The sequence below is a fragment of the Danio aesculapii genome, chromosome 11 (genome assembly GCF_903798145.1).
Source record: "Danio aesculapii chromosome 11, fDanAes4.1, whole genome shotgun sequence".
Lineage (NCBI taxonomy): Eukaryota > Metazoa > Chordata > Actinopteri > Cypriniformes > Danionidae > Danio > Danio aesculapii.
Window position 1 is genome coordinate 3,624,593 of NC_079445.1, and position 23,404 is coordinate 3,647,996.

The following is a 23,404-nucleotide window of genomic DNA, read 5'->3' on the forward strand; positions in this document are numbered from 1 at the left end:
GGTAAAGATGAAGGAAATCAGTTATTAGAAACGAGTTATTAAAACTATTATGTTTAGAAATGTGTTGAAAATTTTATGTATTTAAATAAATTGCAGATTGCAGTTTAATTATGCTAAGCCATAGAGAAATATTGTTTATACTGCAAGATATGATGAAGATCTATCATAAAACCAACTGACATTTGAGTCCAACTTCAACCATTTCCAATTCCATCTCTTCAAAATGTACCGTCCTAATTATACGCTCCTCACAATAAAATTGTCAAAAATGCCAAGTATTTGGAAACTCCTGTGCACTAAGAAGCCTTTTCTGGCTCTGCAGATGGTTTTGGGTGGCATGTGGAAAAAATAAATCAGCCACATATGAGGAGAAACACCTCGTGTAAAGAGATCCACAATCTCTGGGTTGAGTTACGCCCCACGGCACACGTAATACGCTTTCATAATAAAAACACCCATGAGAAAACTACAGGTCATGCTAACATGCGATGATCACATGGCTGGAACGCAGATGTGTGTGTTTTTATTATGGCGATGATTCTGAGGAAACGTGCCTTACCATGTGATAGTTGACGATTTCCTGAAGACTCTCTCCACACTTTTCAAGACATTCCTGAAAATGAAGAAAACAACCAGGACTGAGTATTGTCTGAGTCATTGTGTTAGATATAGGAACTTGTCTGGGAAACTTACCGAGATCATCTCCTCTTTTTTGCAGTGGTGAGATAAGTCTCGAATGCCATTGACGAAGAGTTTATTGGCGGTAGCGTAGGCCCTTCCAGCTTCGATCATACCACTGCATAACTTCACCAGCTGATGCACAGAGATAGAGAGACACAACACATTGCTTGTGGCTGTCATATTCAATAGACCATTTTAACATTTCTAGGTTTCTCGGTAGCGTATAAGTGGGTGAACTTAGAGCGCAGTGAATGGGAGAGTACAACAAACATTTTTTTCACAATCCTATTTGCTGAAATAATGAAAGAAAGACTCCACAATGGTGTTATCAAGACTTTAAAAAAAAAGAAAAAAATAGGGTGAGACTGATAACGGCAGCCGGAAGAGAGAACTGCGTCAAATTTACAATCCCACCTCCGTACACTCTGCATTAGAACGCCTCGCACAAGCATTCTGAAAGCGTTCTGAAAGGATATTGAGATATTGAGCTTCAAAGTTTTTGCATTCCACATCAAGCAATATGTGTGTAACATTTCTCTTTCATTCATTAACATGACAGAGACTCTAAATGTACTCTAAATGTGAATTATCAAAGTTCTCTTACATTTGCAAATTGGAGTAAAAACACCACGGTAAATGCAGATAGAACCTTCTCATTCTGAAAAGTCATTTTCCACTCGGAATTGTAAGGTTCTGTCTGGCAGATCATTCATTGAAGCATAACTTATCAAGAAATACAATCAATATAATTTGGTGTTGTAGCAATATGTTTACGCTCGAGAAAGTTTTTGCTGTCTATAACATTTATTGAATGTTTTAGGATGAATTTTTTTTTTCTTGTTCAAATTAAGCATACAAGGCTGTGCTAAAGATTTTGTCCGGTGCAGCTATTAATTTTATCTAACTAATATGTTAATATTTATAAAATTGTATGCTTTATATGAGTTATTGAATTATATTTCTTGAATTACATGCCCTATGATTAAATTAAGTATTCGTCCTTCAGGGCTTAATATTAAATTTAAAGACTTTAAAAGAAACATACAATGAGCAAATGAGTTTAATAAACACAGAAAAATGTTTCACTCATCATATATACACAAATAAAAATATTTCACATTTAATATAGATTTTTTTAAATATTCGTTTCTTTTTCAACAATGTAAAATTTAACATTTCATCTCAATGTCAAAAAAAGCTTCTAATCATCACATTTACACCCTTCTCAATTTTGTGTAGTGCGGTATTGTACTCTGATTTGTGCGATTTTGTCTTTCTGGTCTTTCCTGCTGTCAATGGAGCAGTCTGGCGAAATGACAAAAAAAGCTGATCCTGATTGGTCCTCATGCATGCATTAAAATGCTGATTGGCTCACAGAAAGAACCTTACAGAGCCGAGCTAGAGTTCAACTTTGTAGATGAACTGTTTTCGCTTTTTAAATAAAAGGCCTTAAAATGTAAACAACTCATACAAAAACATCACATCATGTAAATAAGATGTCATTTTATAAGAATATGTGAATAACTCAATTTTGACAAAAATGTCAGATAGAACCTTATAATTCTAAGGTGACGAAATGTAAATACATATACGTTTATAAAAAATGTAAATATAAAACTTTTAGAGATTTAAGATGTTGGCGATTGTTAAACACGTCTTGTAAAAAAGGACAATTAGGCTACGTCTACACTAATCCAAATAAACTGGAAAAATGGCGTTCTCATCTCAGCTCCATGTCCACACTATCATTTTCAATTCTTTCCGTCATCCACACGTAAACGACTGAACGACTTTTTTCATGTACTGCACATGCGCACTGACGTAAGACAATTTTACCTGCATCATATCTGCCTGGCATTTATTTACTTTCCGTCTCTTTAAAATGTCACAGCAACTGTGGTCTGCGTCTGCCACTGGACAACAGATTTAGTTTAAAAGTGCCTATTTTGCTCTCCATTTCAGCCTTCTGTCCACCCTGAGACAGCAGTTGCGACATTTAGCCATGACGTTTCAAAGAGACGGAAAGTAAATAAACACTAGGCAGACATGATGTAGATAAAATCATCTTGCGTCAGTGCGCATGCGCAATACATGAACCAAAGTGTTTTAGTCATTTTACCGTGGATGATGGAAATAATTGAAAAATGATAGTGTGGAGAGTTTTTCGATGAAAATGCCATTTAGAAATTTATCTGGATTAACGTAGACGTAGACATAATGTGGGTCTGCCACCATGGAACAACAAGCGCTGCATTAAATTCCATTGTTCCACGGCATGTTTTTAAAATGTGTACATTTATTTTACCACAGTGTTTTCAATGGATTTTCTGCACTCGCCTGCTGCTCCTGACAGCACTTGTGTTTAAACTGCTTTTCATTTCGTTTTACGCCTGAACAACTAAATTAATTCTTAATAGGGTTGGGCCGATAGATGATGCCATCTCCGATGGTCGATAGCCATCACGATCCTCCGCCCCGCCCCCGTCGCAGCAGCAACATGCTCTTGAAAAGTACACACGGTCCCGTTTACACTAATACGTCTTAGTTTTACAATAGCATTTTAGAATGAGAATGATCCAAGTCCACACTGGCGTTTTATCTAGCTTTCCTTAAAGATCTCCCTCTATATCACTGAAAATGCACATCACGTGACCACACACACACACACACTCTGTCATGCACAGCAGCGTCAGAGTTCCAGCAGTCAGCCCAGAAAGCAGTGCACGTCGAACAGTTTATCAAGGATGTACCGCTGGATGGCGTCTCACTATAGTTGTTAAACGTGACATTTAATTTATCTTGTCTCTATCAGACGACTCTTCGGTCTTTTAAATCTATCAGGTAACGTCACAGCGTCAGTACACTGCTTCAATCTTTCGCTTTCATGCTTGTACTTAGTCATTTTAGTGAAAACCTCAGATACTGTTGGTTGGTTCCTGTTGGTTGTGCACCTTTTTAACAACCAAGTTTGTCGACGCCATTATCACTCTGCCTATTTATGCCAGAGTCCCGCGGAAAAAAAGTGATTGACAGGTGGTAATCTGTGTATAACTTATCTTTTATTTATTTATGATTTGGTTATGGGTAAAACAAAGGCCATGCGGGTCAGGTAGTTGAAACGGTAGGCTATCCTTAATTTGTTATGAATTAATTAATTATTCATAAATAATTAATTCACCGCCGCGTACGATGCCATCGTCCATCGCGATGTTTCAAATTAGACATCATGCGATGCCAAATTGGTCGACATTGCCCAGCCCTTATTCTTAGGACTATATACAGTATATACACAAAAGACATTACATATATTGTGGAAAATACGGCAGATTTGCGCAAAAGTATATTTAGGTCGTAGATTTTCTTCCTTTCTTTCTTTTTTCTAAGCCTTGATGTTCAACTTAAAACCAGCACACCTCCTCATACTCTCAGCCACTGAAACTGAATGCTGTTAAATGTTTTGTTTACACACGGAATTGCATGATGTCACACGTTATGTTATTTTAAATGTTCACCTTTTGGCTTGTTGTTACTGATTGCACTTTAACCCTAAGGTGGAAATTCCCAGAAGATCTGATCCCAAAAGGGAAACCATATTAAAATCAAATTTAAATCATGAATCTGATTTCTTTTAAAAACCATATCGCCCAGCCCTATCGTAACAACATTTCAAGAGTTCCCACTTAGATATGCTTGGCGTATAAAGCAAGTTTGGCATGCTGTCCCGGGAGAGAACCCTGAGCTCGGAGACATTTGAGCCCAGGGCTCCCGCCCGGTCGATAAGCATATCAGGAGATCCGAGATCAGGTAGGTCTCGAGAGCTCCCCCTTTAGAAAAGGGAGAAAAGGAGGAGATAGGGTGGAAGGGGGGATTCTTCCAAACGAAGATAGAAACAGTAGGGAGAAAATGATCCATTTATAGTAAACTAGGATCACTCTGATTGGATTATTACTGATTACAGATGAGCAGCCAGACATGCTCACTCATATCACGTGCTCCTCTCGAAATTAGTTTATGAAACTTCACTTCAAAACTTTAGAAGCTTCCAGCAGTCAGATGTCTCTAGTTAAAATTTCTTAGTTTCTGGATTTTATTATTTTTGAAACGTAGTATGATGTCTGTTCTAATGCTTTTTTTAAATTAATAATTATTTTTTCAGGGTTTTTCACCTTTATTGGATAGGACAGTAGAGATTATAGACAGGAAAGCATTAGGAACCGAGAGAGGGGAAGGATCGGCATATAGGAGCGCGAGGTGGAATCGAACTCGGGTCGCCGTGAATACTGGAGTGCATGTGTCGACGCACTAACGACTAAATTGTACTTTAACGAGTTTTCACAAGCTGTTTTCATGGTGGAGAATGACAACATACTTTAATTTGGTTTAAAACTAGTTTAATTTGCTCTGCAACGACTCAAAAAGCACTGTTTACAATTACACTACTTCTAAAATGCTAGAGAAGCCTCTTATTTGACCTTTTATTTGAGCATCTTGCACTAATTTACACAAATTAAAGGTATAGGGTTTCTCATGCATGCAATAATGAGCACGCTGCAGATTTGAACGCTACAGATAATTTTCTGAAGGAGCAAAGAGCTGTAAAACTGCACATGCCTGATGCAGATATTCGGTATCCTAAAGCTAAATGGGTTTCTCTCTCAATCTCATTTAATCCTGTATGGCGTACGAGCTGGGATTTAGCTCGGCGCACACATTTGTTATGCTGTTTGATCCATGGGGTAATGTGCAAGACCTTAGTTAGCTCAGCATTGAGAAGGCATCAAACCTACAGTACATCTCTATTAAATGAGGCAAAGACGACACTGATCAAAGTAAATGTAAGCTGTGTCCTTATGCCTTAATACAGACTACGTACTCAACTGTGATTATTAGTATTTAGATTATTCTGTCCTCTAGCACTGGGTATTTTTTGTTTGCTTGTTTGTTAAATAAGCATTTCTTTTTCATTCATGATCATGAACACTCTACAGTACACTACTTTTATTACAAAACGGCACAGAACAGTGCATTGCTGCATCCCAATTCACATACTATCCATCCTAAATAGTATTCCAAGATAGAATTAGTATGTCCCAAACTGTATTATGCTGAAATAAGTATGCCAAATGTTCCCGGATGGTCTACAATTTCCGGTGGAAATTCTAAGTATAGACCTGTCCGTACTCTAACCACTATTATTGCCCACGGGGAAACCTCACTCCTACCTCACGTTGCGATAAGCCTCAGAGTTGCAAGGATTTGGATCCTATTTTAATGTCGGAAAATTAAAAAAAGAGACTTATTGTGTTTCTATGAGTTATAATCATGTTCATAGAAAAGTTAGTAATGAACATTTATGCATTTAATGGCCCGTTTCCACTGAGTGGTACGGTACGGTTCGGTTTGGTTTGGTACGCTTTTATGGCCGTTTCCACTGTAAAAAGCGTACCGAACCGAACCGTACCGTACCACTTTTTCGGCACCCTTTCGAAAGGGTACCAAACACGAGAAAGGGTACCAAAAGGCGGAGCCACACGCGCAGCTGAACGCTATTGGTTTACAGAGATACGTCATTCGCTAACGCAACAAGCCAGAATGAAAACAAAAAACCCGCCATGTTTGAAATACACAGCCGAGAGATTATAGCGGAATTATTTATACATATAATAACGAGCCATGGTCGATCTGGACTTAAACAAACCTTGTCGTCATCTTGATGGACAGCCACAAATCCAAGAAGAAGAGCAGATTTACCCTGTGCCCCGTAGTTTTTTTACGAGCCAGTCTGAGGCGCGAGCGGTTTCACTTTCTTCCTTGCCCTCGGGCGAAATGTCTGCTATATGTAGTTCTTCTGTAGATGGTAACATATCTGAGACTGTAAGGGCTGTATGTGTTTATATATGTTCATTTATTTAGTTGTTTAATATAATTACAGACGTTACAGTAGGCTGTTTCATTGATCTGCAGTTATAATCAACTCCTGTTCATTGAAAAGTTAGTAATAAACATTTCTACACAAGTATTTATGTGTGTAAAGCATCTGTGTTGTGAGAAGTCCTTTTCATATGATATGTGAGCGACCCATACAGCTTTATTGTAGACATTTCCTCGAGCGAGAATGACGTCGACTGAAACTTTCTGTCATACACCCACGCCCACCAAAAGGGTACCCTTGTTAGTGGAAACGCAAGCCTGATAAAGGTGACCCGTACCAAACCGAACCGTACCGTACCGTACCAGTCAGTGGAAACGAGCCATAAGTGTATAAAGCATCTGTTTTGTGAGAAGTGCTTCTCATTTGATACATGAACGACCCGTACAGTTGTACTTTGACATTTCCTCGAGTAAAAATGACGTTGTTTGACACTTTCTGTTGTACACCATGCCCACCAAAAGGGTCCCCTTTGGGCGGTGGAAACGCAAGCTTGATAAAGGTGACCTGTACCGACCCGTACCGTACTGTACCTAGCAGTGGAAATGGGCCATAATGGGTATGCGAACTAAGGCACGCATGAAGTTATTTCACACAGATTGTTCATACCTTGTCAAGCTTGGCTTCGATTTCCACAACATCAGTCTCTACTTCATCGATATTCGCCCTGAAATGACACAAGAAAAACACATTATTCCTTAGATGATGGATATTTCACACTTATTTAGCATTTGTGATATTAAAGAACAAGCAAAAGCACTCTTTATTTATATTAACACAACTATCATGAAGTGTTAGTCTATTATGAAGTGTTAGTTTGTCTATTTCATTACATTCTGGTGAGTCACACTGGCACTGAACAGCCTCAAATAGACTAAACTCAAAGAAATACCATTAAAAGTGCACCTAAATTGTTATTAGGTGTATTGGAACAGGTTTACACATACAAAGTATGTTAACAATATACATTACTTCAGCACCTCTATTCCTAGTCTGTCTGAAAAAAAAAGCCCCTCCTTCCCAAAAGCCCAGAGCAGGGGTCACCAATCTCGGTCCTGGAGGGCCGGTGTCCCTCCAGGATTTTGCTCCAACTTGCCTCAACACACCTGCCTGGATGTTTCTAGTATACCTAGGAAGACCTTGATTAGCTTGTTCAGGTGTGTTTGATTAGGGTTGGAGCCAAAATCTGCAGGACACCCTCCAGGAACAAGTTTGGTGATCACTGGCCTAGAGTGTTCTGATTGGTCAGCTGACCCAGTGCGCTGCGATTGGCCAAACACCTCAAGTGTGTATGCAAAATGTACCACATATAATCGGCAGTTTCAGAAAGAACTCTAAACACAACGAATAAAGAGAGCATGTTTTATGACATCAGTTGGACTTCAGAGTAGCTTGAAATGTGTTATCGCATTTAATTAATCTGAGAAGGTTAATATTTCTTAAACATATATTAATCATTTGGTCAGGTTTGACCCCAGCTTCTTGTTTGGAGGTGTAACAAAAAATTAAATATTCATACGATTTACGCAAAATAAAAAAGTTTTCTTTCTTCGAATTTTTTTCTTGTTTATATTCAAAATATCTACATATCAGAGTGAAAAGATTATTTTACTGGCCTCATTGGCAGATAATTTATCTTTTGTTATTTTGTTTAAAGGGGTGGTCCACTACCAAATCATATTTTAAACTTTAGTTGACGTGCAATGTAGCTGTGTGAACATAAACAACATCTCTGAATGTAATACGCTCAAAGTTCAATGCAAAGGGAGACATTGGCTTTTACAGAGTTAGCTTAGGAAAGCCTACAGCGGACGAAGTTTGGGGACTACAAAAATAATACATACAGCTTAGTGAGATCACAAACACTTCAGGTTACACGCATACACCATGCACAGTGAAGAGGCGTGGCCAGAGACGCTGTAATGTTATAGCAGAGAAAGCTAATATGGCATCCAAACACTGCTATTTCCACAGAGCTTGTTCTGTTTCTGTATTTGGGAGTCCAAAGGACACGACACAAGGAGAGAAGTGCTTACAATTTAATTTTAATTATGTTCCGGAGGATTATAAAAACATATAGCTAGCATTTGACAAAGGACAGCTTCCAGAATCTCTCCCAGTTCAGTGCTGGATTCAGTTAAAACTCCTCTAACAGATAAATCTGTGGACTGTGAGCCACAACTTGTAAGTATTTTTATTTGTTAAAATTGATCTAGTACATGCACAGTTTCTAGCGTTAACGGTATGTTGTAGCGAGGACGTAAACAATGGGAAATGCTGTTTGGCACCGCTAACAATTTAGCTACAAATTTATTCATCAAACCGCTGTAAACACCCACAGTCTTCACCAGCGCTGTAGTGTCTCTCTATGCTGCCGTTTCACTGCGTTCTACATCTCAAATAACAAACTCACAAAAGATATGTGAACGTTTCATATTACTTGCGCATGCTTATAACCCGGATATATGTGAAAGACACTATTTTAGAGAGCAGGCGTGAGGTTAATCTGTGTCCTCTTCACTTTCTGTCTGATTCAGGCTCAAACTGATGCGGCTAACAGCTACTCTGACAGTATTTACACAGCAGAGGCAAAGCGCGTGCTAGTAGAGTCATGACGCGGAGCTGATCTGCGAATCACAGCACATTGTTAGCTGACCAATCAGAGCCTATTGAGGGCGGGCTTTCTAGGAACTAGGAAATATGATAGTCGTTTTCATGTTAGCTGAGTAGCTGTATATAATCAAAGTATGATATATGAAAAAATAACAACGTGATTTTCTATAAATGAAGCATGAGCATACAATGCTTTGCATCTTATAAACACAACCAAGCCTTAAAAATACACTCTGGACCATCTTTTTAAAGAAAAAAATACTATTAATTTTGACTTATTTCTTCTGAAGGTAAAAAAAAATCCCAATATTTTTACTTGATTGAGAATTTTGAGATATTTGGACTAGAAACGAGACAAAACAAAATAAGAAAAGCGTGTTTTGCACTGTGATTATACAAGTTCAGTCAGATTTGTTCAATATCGTGCAGCCCTACACACCACCATCCACAGAAAATAGATGTGCACTCAGGTCTGCTAGACGCTTTTAAGCCGTTGTTCACTGGATACGGCTGACTGCACAGAGATGTATCTTTTATTATACCATTGCCCTTTTGACTTCAATGACTTACGGTTGATCTCAGAGCTTATTTGTTCCTAATAGAAAGACTAAGATCTTCACAGTGCGGCGAGCATGCTCTATGATTAGGCCATAGCTTCATGAACATCAGTTTCACAAATGCACGATGACACATCTAATCTCACGCCGTCTGAAAGCCTTCCTAATCCAGTTTAGATTCCAGCTAAAAGCCATTGCTGTTAGTCTGCTCGCCTCAGTTGGTGCATATTTGAAGAAACAGCACTGAGACGTCTGTGGTTTTCACGAGTCCCTCAGCAGCTCTGCTCGTCCTCTACACTGCATGCTCTGTTACTTACATTGATCACATTAGCAAACTAAAACGGGGCCAACAGGAGTTCAGGCATGAAGCAAATGCGTGGATCTGCAAGCAGGATGTGTTATATACCCCCCCCCCCCCATATATATATATCTGAAATGTGTGTGTGTGTGTGTGTATATATATATATATATATATATATATACATATATATATATATATATATACATATATATATATATATATATATATATACATATATATATATATATATATACATATATATATATATATATATATATATATATATATACATATATATATATATATATATATATATATATATATATATATATATATATATATATATATATATATATATATACATATATATATATATATATATACATATATATATATATATATATATATACATATATATATATATATATATATATATATACATATATATATATATATATATACATATACATATATATATATATATATATATACATATACATATATATATACATATATATATATATATATATATATATATATATATATATATATATATATATATATATATATATATACACATATATATATATATTGAGTGACAGCTAGGTCTCGCTGGTCGCCGTCACTTCACCTCAGCTGAATCCGGCAGATTAGCCACTGATCTTGGCATATTCATCGTATTTTTGTTTTGTTTTATGTGGCTTTACACAGTCAGCTGCCTTTTGGGATTATTTCTTACAATTATCAGATGATATGGGATGCTGTGTGCACTTAATTGTGCTCACAAACCATTCACGTGGCCTCGTTTCCCATGTCAGTAAAGTTATATACTTATATATCATCTCTATAAATGTATTTGTTTTATTTAAGATCATTTATCACTAATATTTTTCTTTAGACCCATAAAGCACTCCAGAATGTGACAGATTGATTAGCTGTAGGCTCTAGAACAGTCATCTGAAGCGTTATCATACAGTGTTATGCTGGAGTTCATCAATAGTCTTGCATTTATTAACACAGACTATATCTGAAGTGTTTGGACGTATTTCGCGTTTTCCTCCTGTAGAAAACGTCATAAGAACACTGCTTAGTGGCTCAATGTGTTACAGCAGTGTTTTTAAAAGTCTAAACACTTTATTGATATAGTGTACAGCCAAGCACATGTGGTCAGAACACAAACGAGTCGCAGGTAATAAAGTATCAAGTGTTTCTCCCAAAGTAAATTCTGTCTGCCAGGTCTAAGCAGAGTGCCAGCAGGTCTCTGTAGCTCCGCCCACTCTTCGCCTCTTTGCCCTTGTTTGGTATCCCGCCGTGGGTGTGATGACGCGCGAACAAAATGGCGACGGTTGGCCGCGCCTACTTGTAGCTTCTTTTGCAGTGTTCAGAAACCTATGGGTGACGTCACGGATACTCCGTCCATATATTTTACAGTCTATGGGAAAAACACTTCATTTTTGGCATATTATTATATGGATGTTTTGTACTAGAAAAAAAAAATTTTGCAGTGTAAGAACTAATTTAATAATAAAGGAGGCATAAAGTTTGTCAGCGAGGCCTACGGAGTTAAATCCATCTGCTCAAATCTCAAGAAAAAAACAACACAACAAACGTGGACAGTAAATTGATGTCTTGTTCTGTTCATCCAAGCAAAGCGGTGATGCTTTTAATAAACTCGTCTCCTGACAATGTTTTCTCACCACTTTCATTTAAGTTGTGTGTTTGTTTGTGAGGGCGAGGAAAGTGCACAGTGCATACAGTGCTGCATTTACAAAAATTCACATAAACGTCACTCTCCGCTCTCAGACTTCTTTCTACCCCAAAACAAGAACTAAAAAACAAAGTCAGCGAGTAGATTTCTCACTGATTCACAATATCATTAAGACCCCAAAACAAGATGCAGAGATCAGACTGTGTTCCCTGGCTTGAGTCTCAGAACTTATGTTAGTCTCCAGAGAGAGGGAGAGATCAGAGATTCAGAGCCAAACTCCAGAATTTATGTCCAAAACAGCTCTTGCAGAAGGGGTGGACCATGACTGAGCACGTCTCTTGGACAACACAGAGAGATGATGATGCTATAGGATTGCGCAATAACCTATCAAAATAATCTGTAATGAAACATCATCCTTATTTTCTTCCACATGGTGAGAGTTCAGGCTTTATTGTTCAGGTTGTACTCAGACTCCTGATAAAGAGTTGCTAGTGATCACTGGACTATACTGTATATCAACTAGTTTCGATATTTCGATACTGAAAACGTTACAATAACACATTTGCACAGTATCGATACCTGCCGTGCTCTCTCTCTCTTTCTCTCCAACAGAAAATATTAAAATACAAATATTAAAAGGGCAACACGGTGGTTAGCACTGTCACCTCACAGCAAGAAGGTCACTGGTTCGAGTCCCGGCTGGGTTAGTTGGCATTTCTGTGTGGAGTTTGCATGTTCTCCCTGTGTTGGCGTGGGTTTCTTCTTCTGCTATATTTGAATTAACTAAATTGACCGTAGTGTATGAGTGTGTGTGAATGTGAGAGTGTATGGGTGTTTCCCAGTACTGGGTTGCAGCTGGAAGGGTATCCGCTGTGTAAAACATATGCTGGATAAGTTTTTTGAGTAATGAGTAATCAAACGAATTACTGTTTCCCCAGTTACAAAGTCGTCACCATTACTGACAATAAAATGCACGTTATTATAATTGAGAACACTGTAGCGGTTGGAGTCTATGCAGTAGGTTTCAGGCAGCCGCTGCGATCGGACACTACACTAATGTCGGCGATTCGGTGGTGGTGGTAGTGGTGGGGGGGTTAAATTCCGGGAGTTTTCCGGGAGACAAAACAAACCGGGAGATGGGTCTGAAATACGGTAGTCTCCTGGGAAAAAATGGAAGTGTTGGCAGGTATGACGTAAATAAACACGGGAACATTTTGAATTCGCTCTCGTCATGGACGGGCCTTCTGTCTGCCCGGTGACTCTAGCTTCGTTGCTAAATGGCTAACATGGATTTAATTGAGAGAATTGCTTTGTTTATATACTTTAGGAAGGCTAAAAACAGCGTATATTGGTTCGGCGCCGTGTCCGAGTCCACTAGATCATCAACTCCTCCAGCAACTGTACCTGGATGATGGAAACTTTCAGCGGTGCTTTAGACTGAGCCCAGCCCAGTCTGATGAACTGTTGTTCGGTGTCGGCAAGAAGACTTCCCCTCGGGACATCAACAACAGGCACTACCTCATAATCACGCCCCTACAAGAGCAAGCTCCTGATTGGTTAATGTGACGCAAATGTGCGCTAAAGTTCAGATTTTCCAACTCGAGCGATCCACGTGTTAAGCGTGTCAAAACGCTCAACTCGCACGCATCATTCACACATCATTCAGGCATATCGCACCGCAGGATGTCTTTTCACGTCTTTCCATTAAAGTAACATGTAAATCACTCATGCTTGACGCTTCATCTGCATTTGGTGTGAACAGCATAACTGTCCAAATTTACAAACCAACAGTTAGTCAGCAGGTCTGGATGAACGATTGCAGTAAATGAAGGTTAATCAGTTACATACATTTACATTTAGAGGTGTAAGAGATCATAAACAACAAAACAAGCCTGTTAAATTTGTTGAAACTGGTAAATCATATTAACGTTGAAACTGGTAAATCATATTAGCATAAATAAAAAACATAACTGTGACAAAATCTGTTCAGCAAAGACTCGGAGACGCAATATGTTGCCATGATAACAGCAAAGACATTAAAATATCACAGTTTATGAGACAACATTTCTCATACGGAGAGAGGGACTTGGAGAGCTTCAGACCATCTGCCGCTGCGCTGATCCACTACAGCAAATCTGCCCTATTTATGCATTATAAAACCCAGATAATCTTGTAAATGACACTGATATAATGGTCTTCAAATCATCTTAACGCAATATTACAACTTGGAAATGGAGATAAATATGCATTTATAATGTCGGGTGTGTCCTGAATTCTTTCGGGCTTAGACAGAAAAAAAAAACGTACCATTTCACATCTATTTTTAATTTCAAATGCACCAGATCACAGAGGAACTGAGTCAACGGTAAGATGAGGGGTTTTGGTGGACGCCTTCAATATGGAGCAGCTGTAATGTTTACATCTTTGTGTGTGTGTGTGTGTGGGGGGGGGGGGGTCTCAGTGTAAGTAAGTAAAAAATGGATATATAGGAAATGGATATCAGGTCACAAATGTAACCTGGAGCAGAACCATGAACAACCGCTTTATATGTTAAAATCAATGTTTTAAAATCAATACGAGACTTGATGGGCAGCCAGTGAAGCTGTTGGAGTATGGGAGTGATGTGCGACCGAGACGATGTATGTCAACACACGTGCAGCAGAATTTTGAATGTATTGTAATATCTTGAGAGAATTTGCTGGTAACCCTCCGAACAGAGAATTGCAAAAATCCAAGCGAGACCTGATAAAAGCATGGATGAGTCTTTCAGCATCAGGCCTCGAGAGAAAAGGACGCAAGCGGGCTATATTACGAAGATGATAAAAGGCCGTTGTAGTTACATGTTTAAAATGAGGCTTCAGACTAAGCTGAGAGTCAAGGAGTACACCAAGATTACGCACCTGCGGAGATGGTGATAAGACAGACCCATCAACCGTTAACTCAAATGCACTACACCTCTTAATGTTAGAAGGAGTGCCAACCAATAACATCTCTGTTTTCGAACTATTCAGTTTAAGATAATTATGTTGCATCCAAGCTTTAATTTCAGTTAAGCAAGCGTTAAGCGATGACATTGATGCCGATGAATTGAGAGAAGTGTTAACGTAGATTTGTACATTGGCAAAGCTTTATTTAAATCCATGAATTAAGTGCCACTCCTTACACAATAACAAACACCTGAGAGCAGTTTAGTTCATCCCCAAGCAGCAGGACATAAGGGATTTGTCTATTTTGCTCCTCTTCCTCTAAGTACTGAACGAAATAAAAGTATACACAGATGAATTAAATAGTGTACAAAATGTATTGCCATAAATGAAGCACCTAGAAGATGCAAATCAACAAATTCTTGTTTTGCCTCATGGTATGAGGACCGAAGCATCTTGCTGCACTATCTGTATGGCAGTGGAGAAAGGATGGCTGGCTGAGTTGTTAAAGCAAATCTCCAAAGCAATTGTTTAAATTCAGCCTTTATAAATTGTTTGCAACCATTTACCTTGAGTAAAAAATGTAGTAAATCCAATGAATCTTTTTTTTTCAGTGCACTTTCTAAAATAGTTCAGCCCTTTGTCAGAACAACCTAGAGAAAATTGCTAGTTTTTTTGGGGGGGGGTCGTCTCTTCAGAATGATGCGAGAATGGTGAATCGCCGCTGTGATCTGGAGGGGGAAACCTCACGTGTTTTTCATCTCAAGCTCCGCTGCGCAGCCTTTCCTCCATCCAGAAGCTATTATTAGCCTGATGCAGACGTTTGTGTGTGTGTGTGTGCCCGCATCACATGAATGTACGCTCGTAACTCTCAGCCTGACATTTCAGATCAGCCCTGAGGAGGAGTTTCCCCCCATTTAAAGAGCAAAAAATCCATCTTTCAGCCTCAGGGCACAATGATCTACAATAATAATAATGCTACAAACACTGTAATGGATTAATATCGCAAGAGTTGTGAAATTGGTGTGAAATCAGCACAGCATTTTAAAGACAGCATGACATGACTTACAAACTTGACGGAAACGAGCATGCAATAAATCAAACTTACAAATCCATATCAATACGCCTGAATAATTATGATTACAGTTGAAGTTAGGGCTGGGCGATGTCGAACAATTTGGCAATGTACAATGTCTAATGTGAAACATCGCAATGGACGATGGCATTGTTGTCGTAGGCCGTGAATTAATTCGTTTTAATGACATTTAGTGACATTAAAAGGCTTAACTAGGTTAATTAGGGTAATTAGGTAATTCATTGTATAACAATGGTTTGTTCCGTAGCCAAACGAAATAAAACATTGCTTAAAAATTTTAAAACCTCTTTTATTCTAGCCAATATAAATCAAATAAGACTTTTTCCAGAAGAAAAAATATTATAGGAATTACTGTGAAAATTTCGACTTCAACTGTACATTATTTTATATCATTTGGCATCTGCAATTTGACATCTTTTGAAAAGCCTTGCCATAATGAAAGCATATTAATAAATGCAATGAGTAAAATAAATGTTTCTTGATCGTCAGCATATTAAAATAATTCCTGAAGGACCATGCAATCAGACCTAGAGCAATGAGGCTGAAAATGTGCTATTTATTAAAGTTACAATGAGTTACATTTGAACAATTGTGACCATTTCATATTATTACAGTTTTTAGATCAATTAAATAAAGAAACCAAAATTGTTTATTTAAAAAAATCATTTAAGTTCATTTATTCATTTTCTTTTCGACTTTCCCTTTATTAATCCGGGGTCGCCACAGCGGAATGAACCACCAACTTATCCAGCATGCTTTTTACGCAGCGGATGCCCTTCCAGAAACATCCACACACACTCATTCACACACATACACCACGGACAATTTAGCCTACCCAATTCACCTGTACCACATGTATTTGGACTGTGAGGGAAACCCGGAGGAAACCCACGCGAACGCAGGGAGAACATGTAAACTCCACACAGAAATGCCAACTGACCCAGCCGAGGCTCGAACTAGCGACCTTCTTGCTGTGAGGCGACAGCACTACCTATTGCGCCACTTAATATATGAAATGATTTTAATAAATTAAGTTATTTAAATTAAATAATTAATAATAATAATAATAATAATAATGAATTACTTATTATGTAAATGACAATGTTGCTGTAAAGTATAACTGTAATATGTAAATACATTGAAAAAATGATTGATTGATTGATTCATTCATTCATTCATTTTCCTTCGGCTTAGTTTTATTCATCAGGGCTGACCACATCGGAATGAACCGCCAACTTATCCAGCATATGTTTTACACAGTGGATGCCCTTCCAGCTGCAACCCAGTACTGGGAAACACCAATACACACTCATTCACTACAGCCAATTTAATTGATCCAATTCACCTTTAGCGCACGTGTTTGGATTGAAACCGGAGCACCCTGAGAAAACCCACAGCAACACGGTGAGAACATGCAAACTTCACTCAGAAATGCAGACTGGTCCAGCCGGGACTCGAACCAGCGACCTTCTTGCTGTGCTAACCACTGAGCCACTGTGTCACCCAAAATGATTTAAGAGATTTACTAATTGTTTTTATGGTAAGTGGTTGCAAACAATGTATAAGGGCTGAATTTATACAAATTAAGTTGAACTTTACAAAATTTAATTTGAGTTGAAATTCAGCCCGTATGAATTGTTTGCAAGCACTTACCATAAAATAATGTAGTTAATCCAATGAATGAGGTTTTTTTAATGTAGGAATACATATTAAAATATGGCATGTGTGTTATTATTACAACCCATAGTTTATCACAGGGGTGGGCAAACTCGCTCCTGGAGGGCCGGTGTCCTGCGTAGTTTAGCTTCAACTCTAATCAAACACACCTGAACATGCTAATCAGTGTCTCCAAGATCCCTAATTATCTATAAGCAGGTGTGTTTGAGCAGAGTTGGAGCTAAACTGTGCAGGACACCGGCCCTCCAGGACCGAGTTTGCCCACCCCTGGTTTATCATTTTATGACTCAAATGGTGATGGATAAAACCAAGTTCCCTCAGCTAAACTTCACATGAAGTGAGAACGGCAGCAATAAAAACTAAAATCTTCCCCTTTTAAGCAGAGTCCTGTAATTTCATTGCTGGAACTTCCTTGCTCGGCTGTAAACATCCTTAATTTCACAGACTGTTAAACCGAAGTGATGCCATTCGCAGATTTTATGATTTGCTAAGAGAGAAACCGTAAACTTTATTGGCTGCTCTCTTTGATAGTCAAGATAAGCAACTTTGAATTAAATTAATTCACAAAAAATCATAATTAAAAAAAGAGACTGTTGTAAAAAAGACTAGTCACTTTATAACGTTGGTTTCTTTAATAATAATAATAATCAGTGTTGAGTAAAGTTACTTTAAAAAAGCAATCGATTACAAATTACTGATTACTACTGGGGTGTCAGTTGGTAGCACGATCGCCTCACAGCAAGAAGGTCGCTGGTTTGAGCCCCAGCTGGGTCAGTTGGCATTTATGTGTGGAGTTGGCATGTTCTCCCCGTGCTGGCATGGGTTTCCTCCGGGTGCTCCGGTTTCCCTCACAAGTCCAAACACATGTGGTATAGGTGAATTGAATAATCTAAATTGGCCGTAGTCTTATGTGTGTGAATGCAAGAGTGTATGGGTGTTTCCCAGTGATAGGTTGCGGCTGGAAGGGCATCCGCTGCATAAAACATTTGCTGGATAAGTTGGCGGTTCATTCCGCTGTGGCGACCTCTGATAAATTAGGGACTAAGCCGAAGAAAAATGAATGAATGAATAAATGATTCTGCTAAAATCACTCTTCTGGCTCACAGCTGGAATGTTCCAGATTCTCGGCGTCCAACACAAGCTGATTGTGAGCAGCATCTAAAAAAGCATGAAACAGCCCGGCGCAGCTGCACTTCAGCTATAGATCTTCAATATGAAGGATGCACACAGATGAGGGAATTATCAAGACACCTGCGAGGGCACTAAAACGCCATGCTGTCTTTGGGAGTCCTAGCGCAGCTAAGCACATTCCCTGAGCCGTTTTTCCACTCACAATGACTGGACTGTTAGCAAACAAACTCAATAGGCCAACACAGGGGCTGTTTTCATCAACTCTATGACTGGGGCCTTCAGGGCCCGTAGCAAACGGATCACTAAATATCAATCTGCGTCCACATGTGTCCGCTATTTACAGGCTTGACTTTATGAGCAACCAAAACAACAAATGTGAGGCGCTTTATCTGGGGAAACTGAACGAACAGAGGATCATTTTTCCCAAGACCAATTGGTTTGCTTTCACGACGAGAAGGAAGACCGCTGCACAATGCCTTCAGCAAAATGGAGGATTTCACATTCTCCATGTAACATTCGCTTCCTGATATCAGTTTGTCACAATTTCAGATGTGTCATTCACCAAACATGCATGCAAGAATAAGAGATTTTGTTTGCATTGTTGAATTAGACTGCATATAAAATGTGTTCGATCTTTTATTTTGGCCATAAATGCACGGTAAAACAAAATGTTGGGTTGTTTTAACCTGTTTTTCTTTTTCATTCTTTTATAACCTGTTTTAACACATTTTTATCTGTTTTTATCTGTTATTAATCATTTTTATTATCTGTTTTTATGTTCTTATACTTGTCTCTTTTATTCCTGCTCATGTAAAGCACCGTGTATTGCCACTGTGTATGAAATGTGCTATATAAATAAACCTGCCTTGCCTTGTTAGCCAGCACCAAACTTGTGAGCATTTACACCTAACTTAAAATAGTAACAGCTCTTGACCCCAGTGAGCTACAAACAAAAGAATTGAAGAGACTTTGAGCTTTACTATGGTCCATCTAGAAAGTTTCTTGTTAAAAAAATATAAAAAGTTATGAAGTAACAAGAAAGAAAAATTGTACGGTGTTCAATATTAGTTTTTTCCATATACAAACACATGAAATCAGTCAAGCAAAAGCCTGGAAAAATATGCCTTGAAAGCCAAGTGTCTCATCATTCATTCATTTTCTTTTCGGCTTAGTCCCTTTATTAATCCAGGGTCGCCACAGCGGTATGAACCGCCAACTTATCCAGCATATGTTTTACGCAGCGGATGCCCTTTCAGCCGCAACCCATCACTTGGAAACATCCATACACACTCACTCACACTCGTACACTACGGACAATTTAGCTTACCCGATTCACCTGTACCGCATGTCTTTGGACTTGTGGGGGAAACCGGAGCACCCAGAGAAAACCCACGCGAACGCAGGGAGAACTTGCAAACTCCATACAGAAACGCCAACTGACCCAGCCGAGGCTACCTACTGCGCCACTGTGTCGCCCGGTGTCTCATCAATTATTTATATTTCAAATTTGATGAAGATAGCATGCAAAACGAGATTTCTGCAAAAAGTTTTCTGATACTATATCAACGTTGGGTCAAAAACGGACAAACTCAATCATTGGGTTAAAAAGTGTCATTTAAATTTAATGTAAAAACTTTCTTTTATTTGACTAAACATTGGGTTAGTAATAGTTTTACAGTATTTTTTTTTAACCCTTTAACTGTTGCCTCCACTTTTTGAACAGACACGAAAATAACCTATTCAACTTAAATGATTGACAATCTTCAATGCTTTGGTGCATAGATTTAAGCTTGTTTTGTTTTTGCTTTTCCATTTTACAGAAGACACTTGTCGGATTGTAGCTAAAGTGAAAAAAGTTCAAAAAGTTCAATAAAACAAAAGTGATGTGCCTTTAAGTTTATGAAAAAATTAAAACAATAAACTTAAAATATAAAATATTTATTATATTACATAAAATATGTGTTTTCCAAAACCTGTTTTAGCCCAGATTTGACAGAAAGCTAAAAATCTGAACAAATTATATTCCAAATTTGAACTTGATATCACAAAAAATGAATTTCGTTTGGCCGCAGTACCAAACATGACCACCAGTTGATATACAATTTCTATTGGTGACCATATGAAGGTGTCTGTGTGTGTTTTGAGGAATATAAACCATATTATTTTTATACTTTTGACAATATTTGTAATGTAGACATGAAATTCTAAAGTGCGTCTCATGTGGTGGTATTTGATTAGAATTTAGCCTTATTTTTTAAACTAACATGTGGATTGCTGTAGCAAAGTAATGCTTTACAACTCTAATGAGTATGCTCGTCACAAACTAATAAACAACTGTTGCTCAGTAATATCTATCAATACCAATCAGATTCGGGAAGTAGACATTGTAAGCTTTCAAATTATATATAGTTTGTCATGATTTCTTCATGTTCTGACTATAATATTATGGTTTAAATATGTAACCGCAAATGCTCCCACAGGTTGAAGGGTGACAGAAATTGTATTTTGATCTCCTACTCTACCTTAATAATAAAAAAACAAGAGAACAACAGTAAAATATGTATTCAGAAAAGTAAAACCTTTTCAATGATATATAGTCTGTCATGATTAGATTAAGATTTAACCGCAATCTAGTGAATTAAACTAGATAGTTAAGGGGTTGTGACATTGCTCTTAACTGCTTTAAAGCACAGTATACTCTCTGTTATCTGAAAACTCAGTGTGCGCCAAGTGCAACTGGCATTGATCATTGTATATTGTGGTTTTGCTTTTTTATTTATTTATTTTTTTAAATCAGACCAGTCATAATGGTAAAATTCAGTGATTTTATTCACATTACATAAGCACCTTTTTCCCTTTCCAATGAAAACTGTCAGCTTCATAGAGATGCCAGCTGGAAAACGTGTTTGAAAATAAATAACTCCACCATAAAGAGCAGCCAAAGGACCAGTTCGTCAATAGTTGAGTTTACAAGTTGGGTGCATTTCAATAAAAGCAAAACATAATGACATTAAATCGCTTCCCATCAAAGTTTAGCTCAACAGATAAATGTGTCATACATTGTATCATGTAACTGCATGCTTCTCCAAAGACTTTGTTGGATGGACATGCAATAACAGATGAAATTTAGACCTCTTTTGATAAGATGTTTTGCAATAGAGCAGGAATTCTCAAACTTGGTCCTGGAGGTCCGGTGTCCTGCAGATTTTAGCTCCAACTTGCCTCAACACACCTGCTCAGATGTTTCTAGAAACCCTAGTAAGAGCTTAATTAGCTAGCACAGGTTTGTCTGATTGGGGTTAGAGCTAAAATCTGCAGGACACCAGACCTCCAGGACCATGATTGAGAACCACTGCTATAGAGTGTCCTTAAAATAACTGCGATGAACGATATTACGTTGCTATACTACACAGTTTACGTTGCTATACTTCACAGTCTGTTCTGTCTAACTCTTTGGCGGGTTAGACAGACACTCCCACTAGCCACTTTGGCTGGTTGAAAATTTGCGTGCAAATGTGATCTTAGAATCAAGAAGCTGACAAAAACAATTGTTTGCGCGAGCAAAAGAATGCAGGTGAATACCGAATGAGAGGATCACGCGCACAGTGAGACAGGCTCTCCTCAATAAATGAGGAGCTCACCCACTGACGAGGGCTTTAGTGTCACGCATCACATCAGCTGTGTTTAATTCAATTCAATTTCAGTTCAATTCAATTCAATTCACCTTTATTTGTATAGCGCTTTTATAATGTAGATTGTGTCAAAGCAGCTTCACATAAAAGGTCACAGTAAATTGATAAATTAGTAAATAAGTGAATTAGTATTTAGTAAATTAGTATTTAAATTAGTGTTTAAAAGCTCCTGTGCCATTTCCTCGCACGAAGAAACTGTGTCTGGAAAGGAAACTAGTGCGATGCTCGTGCACCCACTATCCTTCAAGGGGTCACGATTCTTTGTAAGCAGCAGCGGTTGCCGCTTTCGCTTTAACCATTGTTTGAACAGAGTATCAATGGGCCCAACATTGGGCATAGCAGAATGTTTTTCACCTGCTTTCTTTTGCTTACAGTTATTTTTGTTAATGTGATTTAATAGACATCCTTTACAATAACATTGCTTTAATATGTTGCATGCGTAGCCTGGTTAACGGTGATCTGGGTCCTGTAGCCTGAACAGACCACTGTATAGTACATGAGAATATAGTTTTTTTTAAATTTAATTGTTTTTTAAGAACAGGTTTTTTTGTTGAATAAAACTTGTATGTATACAGCAGTATTATGCTTGCTTTGACACATTCTTTAAATTTTGTGGCAAGGAAATATTAGTTTGGTGTGGCCAGAGGAAAAAAATTGTAAATCCTTATAGCGTCGAGCCCTGAAAAGTCCTGTGCAATGCGAACCTTTTTTATGAAAGCAAAATGAACGAGGCGGCATGTGGAAATAAAAAAAAATAATTTATTCAAGGAATTTTAGCATGCCAAAGTCAAATTTATGCATATCAAATAAATTTTCTCAACAACAAAATTGTGGCTAGTGAAAATGGCAAGTGGCTAGTAACCTTGGAAAACTACTAGCCACAGTGGCTGGTGATCAAAAAGGCTTATGTCAAGCCCTGGTTATAGTAATATATTATGTAAGGCATAGTGTAAATCCAGTCGGTTGTTCCAACGCTATCACACTGCAACTACTTGATTTAGTGGTTAATTTGTACAATCTCATTCGTACAATTTAGTATGATTTGCTCATCGATTGAGTTTAGGGGTGGGGCTTGGTGCCACGCCTCCTTTTAAA

General features: G+C 38.1%; 1 protein-coding gene across 1 annotated transcript in view; it reads right to left on the bottom strand.

Annotated features, from left to right (window-relative positions):
• Positions 1–353: 353 nt before the first annotated feature.
• LOC130237787 (arf-GAP with coiled-coil, ANK repeat and PH domain-containing protein 3-like) overlaps positions 354–23,404 on the bottom strand; it is a 56,776-nt gene continuing 33,725 nt past the window's right edge. The window contains exons 2-5 of the mRNA XM_056468815.1: positions 7,220–7,277; positions 694–813; positions 560–613; positions 354–437 (exon numbers count right to left, since the gene is read on the bottom strand). Coding sequence (XP_056324790.1) covers positions 354–437; positions 560–613; positions 694–813; positions 7,220–7,277 — 316 coding nt within the window. The remainder of the gene's footprint in view (positions 438–559; positions 614–693; positions 814–7,219; positions 7,278–23,404) is intronic.